This window comes from Protomyctophum parallelum, assembly GCF_964188405.1.
Source record: "Protomyctophum parallelum genome assembly, chromosome: 23".
In the NCBI taxonomy this organism is placed as follows: domain Eukaryota; kingdom Metazoa; phylum Chordata; class Actinopteri; order Myctophiformes; family Myctophidae; genus Protomyctophum; species Protomyctophum parallelum.
This window is the reverse complement of record NC_139715.1, coordinates 25,400,405-25,407,008: the sequence shown is the minus strand read 5'-3', so window position 1 is coordinate 25,407,008 and position 6,604 is coordinate 25,400,405. Positions and strand designations below refer to the sequence as shown.

The 6,604-nt window shown below is 42.3% G+C and overlaps 1 protein-coding gene across 1 annotated transcript; it reads left to right on the top strand.

Annotated features, from left to right (window-relative positions):
* Nucleotides 1–4,890: 4,890 nt before the first annotated feature.
* Nucleotides 4,891–6,325, top strand: LOC310854327 (diphthine methyltransferase-like; the record flags this gene model as incomplete). Its single annotated transcript, XM_083758924.1, has 1 exon — nucleotides 4,891–6,325. The coding sequence occupies exon 1, from the start codon at nucleotides 4,898–4,900 to the stop codon at nucleotides 6,323–6,325; it is 1,428 nt and encodes a 475-aa protein (XP_083615050.1). The 5' UTR covers nucleotides 4,891–4,897.
* Nucleotides 6,326–6,604: the final 279 nt, after the last annotated feature.

Here is a 6,604-nt window from a genome sequence, read left to right as displayed (position 1 = left end):
AAATGGATAGGCTACATTTATCACAATATTATTTTACTGTGTAATCTAACACAAATCTTACAAATGCTGTCACTCAGTTATTTAATTTTGGCAGAAAATATATCACTGAATAGTGTATGCAATTAATGCATTCAAAAGAGCTGAATACATGTTTTATGGACCCATAGTAGTGATTATTATTTAATAATAATAATAATAAAACTTTATTTGTATAGCACCTTTCATGACATGAAATGCAGCTCAAAGTGCTTTACAGAGCAATGGAGCATTAAAAAACAAGCAGTAATGCAATGCAATACAGTGAGGACATGAATAACAAAAAATAAAAGATCAATTAAAAGCAATGTTGTAGAAGTGGGTCTTGAGCTGTGCTTTAAAAATGTCTACAGAGGCTGCCTGACGAAGGTACAGTGGGAGCATGCCGTCGGCCCGTAGAAGCAAAAAGCTGCTTCCCCGTATTTTTTAGTTGCCATTTCTTTAGGCAAAGCGAGCAGGCCAGCAGTGGAAGACCTTAGGGGGGGGGGGGGGTTGGGACATATTTAGGCAGGCAGTAATGTAGGTAGGAAGGTGCGAGACCATTGAGAGCTTTATACACAAGTAAAATAATTTTAAAATCAATCCTAAAAACAACCGGAAGCCAGTGCAGTGAAGCCAAAACTGGAGTAATATGTTCTCTCATCTTAGTTCTAGTTAAAACTCTGGCTGCTGCATTTTGGACAAGTTGTAATCTGTCAGTTGTTTTCTTAGGCAGTCCTGAAAAAAGTGCATTGCAGTATAAATCAAGCCGAGAAAAAACAAAGGCGTGGATTAGCGTTTTTGCATCGTCCAAAGACAAATAGGCTCTGATTCGTGCAATATTTCTAAGGTGAAAAAAAGGCAATCTTGGTAACATGATTAATGTGTTTGTGTGTGATTAATTTAAGTTGTTTTGCCATACCCATTTATTTTGCCATAAATCAGATAGCTTTAAGGTACGGCCATAACAGCAATGGTAGGAAAAAAGATATATAATATATTAATCATATTCGGATATTCGGTTTTCGGGGGGCCAACTGTTTCCTATATTCGGTATTCTCTGCAGTTTCGGCCAATAATTTCCCTTTCGGTGCATCCCTAGTTGTATGACTGTATGTATGAGTATGTAAATAGTTCAATTCAACTTTGTAAATACAACATTTATTTATTGTTATTTTGTCTTCGGTATAAAAATGAATGAACATTGAACAAGGATACCGTATCTCAGACTCAATCATGTAATAAATAACGTCAAAATCAAGTAATTCCAGTAGAAAATTAACACAAATAAATACATAAAAAGTACATTCATTGCACATTGGGCCCTGGTGTTCCTGACCCTGCTCCAGACCCCAGTGCAGCTGTACCACTATGGTCTGGTATGGCCTCGGCTAGGCCTGGTGGTGCTGTAGGCCAGCAGTCCGGCTCCGTTCCAGAGACTTCCAGACATGGCAGTCTCACGTGATGGTGCTGCTGTAGGCCCGCCGCTGCAGGCCACCTCCTCACCCATCTTTGGACACATGCACTCCTAAGGCAGTGGAGAATGAAGGTTTCAGAACCACTGGCTTAACAGGTTATTTGTATGGCAGTAGTGCTACAACTCAGAATTCCCTTATTGTTAAAAAAAAAGATGGCTTTTGTGCTTGGGTAATAATTATGTTCTGTTGTGGTCCAATGATGACTTTACAACAGGTTGCCATGTCAAACATTAGAACTTGAAGTCAATACACCACATTATCACAATACATAATTTAACACAGATGAAACCATAAGAAGGTTAAAGTATTAAGTGCATTATACTATACATGGAATAAAGCTAAATATAATCTCAATGTAATGATGTTTTAGGCAGACCAGCTGAAGAAATCATGGCATTTCTGAGACTGTTCATGTTTCTGGAATATGCTTCTAAACTTGTATTCTATTTCTAGTTTGATCACTTTCACCTTAAAATAACATGAATTAATAAATGACTGAAAATAGCCAATCTACAAGCTCACAAGTCACAACATGTCGCACTGCAACGTGTTGTGAGCTTGTATATCTTCTATTTTTGGACTTTTCTAGTCCTCTATAGCAGTAGTTCTCAAACATTTGACTGAGTGTACCCCAAAATAACTTTCATTCACGGCACGTCTGAATTACAATTTGTGTCTTACACACACAGCCAGACAGACAGACACACATACACACAACGCATGTTTAGTTTAAGCACAACGTCGGTGGATATTTTTATCTTTGCAAGGAATCGGGACTCAGGTTGAATCAGATTCGACCATAGACTCGACGTGGTAATAATAATAATAACAATAATATAGTGGCTGTTATTTGTGGTGCACTTAGTTGACATTTGGGGGGGGTGGAACGGTTGGGGGCGAGTTGCATGTGGGCTGTGGGTGTCCACAGTGGATTCATGTCATGCACGTGGATCGTTTCGTTCCGTGGGAGGGACGGGGGGAATCGCTTCGGCCTGTGCCGACCGGGGAGAGGTGGTGGCGGGTGCATCTCCTTGCTGGCAGCCCCCGGGGCGAGACCTGTGGCTCTCTGGATTCTCCGACATCGTTGTGGGATATTTTTGAATGGGCTGTTTTGTGATTGATTGACCATGTATGAAGTTTAAACAACTGAATACTCCGCTAAAATAACTAAGTAAGTAATTAAGTTATTTAACTTACTTCCGACATCTTTCTTTTCCTCTTGTTGCTGTCCTCTGCTCTGCTGCGGGCTGGTGGGGAAGGGGTAGAAATGCCGAGAGCCTGCGCAGTACGGCTGCGCCGTGGCGATGTACACTGCACCGAGAGGGTACATCCCCACTGGCCTTTGGAAGCGAGAAAAATAGTGCGTGGCCCAGTGCAGTATCAACAGGACACTTTTTGCGCTCTGTGAAATGGGATGCACTGCGGCGCGGCGCTGTGACGTCATATACCCAGAAATACGCACTGCTCAGTGTCTACACTCCCAATTGGGATTCACCTAATGTTTTATGGACCCATAATAGTGATTATTATTTAAGTTAAGTTTTGCCATAATAATTTATTTTAAATAAATCAGGTAGCTTTAAGGTACGGCCATGACAGCAATGGTAGGAAAAAAGATGTATAATATTAATCATATTCGGATATTCGGTATTCGGCCAACTGTTTCCTATATTCGGTATTCGGTTTCGGCCAAGAATTTCAATTTCGGTGCATCCCTACTATCAACTGACAATATTCTCTGCCACAACCTTCTGAATTACTGAAAATTGTGACTATTAGTTTTGTTGTGTTTTGAGGATATCTTGAAACCTTATTCCAAAAAATATATAAATATTCAGACATTTATTAAATATTTAGTTTAGTTAACTTGAAACTGGTGACTATTTCAGAGGGTTTTAACAGAGTCACAAACACAATATTGGATTTCACAATTATCTAATTGTATCTCTGCAATTTGAACAAGTTCAATGGACTCCTAGACCCCAAAAACATAGGGTTAGACACAAAAAGTACTTGTCTAGGATGAATAATGAAGGAGTTAGGCTATTTCAATGGTTTTTAGGCCATCTTGGACGCCATCTTGAAAATAACACCTTTCGGGTGGTCAAACTTTGGTAAACTTTTAGTATGTTATTAGGGACACCTAATACTACAAAAAACTGTTGAGAATTTTTTTTGGGGTAAGGTGCTTTTTTTTCATAGATTTACTCGCCTATGATCATCGAGAGAGAGATAGAGGACTGTTTCCTGATTTATTTGTGCACGCTTCTCATCCATGGTCTTGTACATCGCGTACACCCTTGTGCGACGGAAAATAATCCATATTTTCCGGACGCACTGTATTCCCATGTGTAAACACTGGTATAATAATAGTAATAACCAACCATGCAAGCTTATTGACTGCCAGGGATCTGTTGAACTGTCTGGCTTTCATTACGCACGGAGCGCGCCCTTTCCCTCTCCATTTAGTTTTATGAATCCATTGCAAAACATTGCATCGATTGCAAAAATATAACATTAATGTTTGTGGATTACATAGCAAATAGTATCAGAAAGAGAAAGTTTTGTCACAATAAATACAAAATATATTGAAAGACCGATAACATGGGCCTCACATTGAGTGTTGATTACGAAAATAATATACAGATTTAATACATTTTCACAAAAGTGAAACCTATAGTGGATCACAGGTTAGTTATGATAAATGTGACCGAGGCCTAAGTATAGGGGTCTGCTCTGGGATAATGCCGAGAGATTCCAACCTTCGAAGTTTCGGAAGGGATGGATATGGTTCTCTTGAGGCGAGCTGTTCTTAAAGTCCTTAGGTCGGCGGCTCGATCTTGGTATGAAGTCCTTCTCAGTTCTCATCTTAAATCCATCCTTGCTCGCGTATAGCACCTATATTTATAGTGTTGAGATGTCAGGTATGAGGTATGTCAGAGTGACGTCACCTCTGACACCCCGGTTATGATGTCAGAGAGGCAACTGGTTCCTTCGTAACAATAAAGGACTTTGATAAAGTGAGCAACTTAGGAAAGGTGTACTCCATTTTCATTTTATAAACAATTGTCATGTCACACCATATGACTATTTTAGGCACATTTTAAGTACAAGTACAACAAAATGATGAATAAATTCTGATTCCAATAAAATATCTAAAAACAAAATGTTTCCATAAAGATGAGTGAGTAGAACAAAAGTAAATCATTTTTATTCCTATTTAAAGGTTTTAAAAAAACACTTTTTTTGGGGCGTCACGTCACTGACCCATATATGGCGTGTGTCGTCACCTTGCACAATAAATGGTTAAAAGGCGGTGTCTAAATGTTGACAGCTCTGTTTTTTTGCACTGGGCTGTCTGTGTGAGATTATGGTTACCAAATAGATTAGCTAACAAGGTGACGATGTCTTGGAAGTCAAGGACTCGCTGTTTGCAGGTGTTTGACACAGAACTGAGTGCTGATACTGTTGAATGGTGTCCTATTCCAAAGTGGCACAACATCCTGACATGTGGAACATATCAACTCCAGAAGAGTCCAGATGGGGCAGTAGAAGAGTCTGCGACTCCCAGCCGGATTGGTCGTTTATACCTGTTTGAATTTCGCCAAGAGAGCTCCCTGACCCCGCCTCTCACTGAACTGCAGCGTGTGGACACACCAGCTATTCTAGATTTGAAATGGTGTCATGTACCAGTATCAGAGAAGCCATTGTTAGGAATGGCCACTGCAGTTGGGCATATCCAGCTGTACACACTCACAGAGAGTCAGGAAAGCCACTGGGGTCTAAAGGCTCTGAGCAGCCTGGAAGTTGGAGCTGACAGGCTGGCCCTCTCACTAGACTGGTCCACTGGCAGGGGGGACAGCAGTGATGTGCGGGTGGTGTGCAGTGACTCTGCAGGCTGTGTGAATGTACTCTCACTGGGTCAAACCAGTTTGACAGCTGTATCACAGTGGAAGGCCCATGACTTTGAGGCCTGGATCTCTGCATTTTCCTACTGGGACACTCAGCTGATTTACTCTGGTGGGGATGACTGTAAACTCAAGGGCTGGGATCTACGGATCGGTCCTGCCACGCCCACTTTCACCAGCAAGAGGCACACAATGGGTGTATGTAGTATACACAGTAATCCACACCGGGAGCACATCCTAGCTACAGGAAGCTATGACGAGCAGGTTCTGCTGTGGGATGGCAGGAACATGAGGCAGCCCCTCAGTGAGAACCCCCTTGGGGGGGGCGTGTGGAGACTAAAGTGGCACCCCACCCATGAACACCTGCTGTTGGCTGCCTGCATGCACAACGACTTTCACATCCTCAACTGCCAGCAGGCACTAGAGGGAAGTGAAGGAGAGTGTCCCAGCCTTGCCTCCTACATTCTGCACAACTCCCTGGCGTATGGAGCCGACTGGTCACAGGTCACCCTGGAAGGGCCTGCTCCTCTCTACTCGCCACAGACAATGGAGACGAGGAAAAGCCATGTGGAGACCAGTGGCAAAGGACACGTGAGGATCCAATATGAATCCCCCACTGCCAGCTTTGACACGTCACTGGAAGACGACGAGGGTCGCTACATCCCAGAGGCCGTAACGCCGACCCCATCAACCACTTCCAGCTCCGCTACTATTCCACCCCTTGATAGTGCAGCCGATGGAAACTCTGTGTCCTGTTTGCTTGCCACTTGCTCTTTCTATGACCATATGCTACATGTATGGCGCTGGGACTGGGCTCCTGAGAAGGCCTGTGGCTTCCCCCAGGCCCAGGAGGGCAGTGAGTCAGGAGACCAAGCAGGTGACTCGGCAGGAGCTTCAATACAGAAGCTGTATCACAGCAGATGATGAATCCTAAATACCACCAGTTAATTTATACTGTATGTAGTCAAAGTCTGACCAAAGATAATACATTATACAGACATAAAATATTGGACCAAATATTTGTGGCCACTATACACGTATTCCATAAAGAATACTGTCAACATACACTGCAGTGTATGACAGAAAACAAACCATTTCTACTTTTGTTGTCAACCACATGCAGTTCAAAGGTGCAAAGATCGGTGGAAGTCCATCCTTGACTACTATCGAAGACTGAAGATGAAAGAAATGATGAAGCCAAGC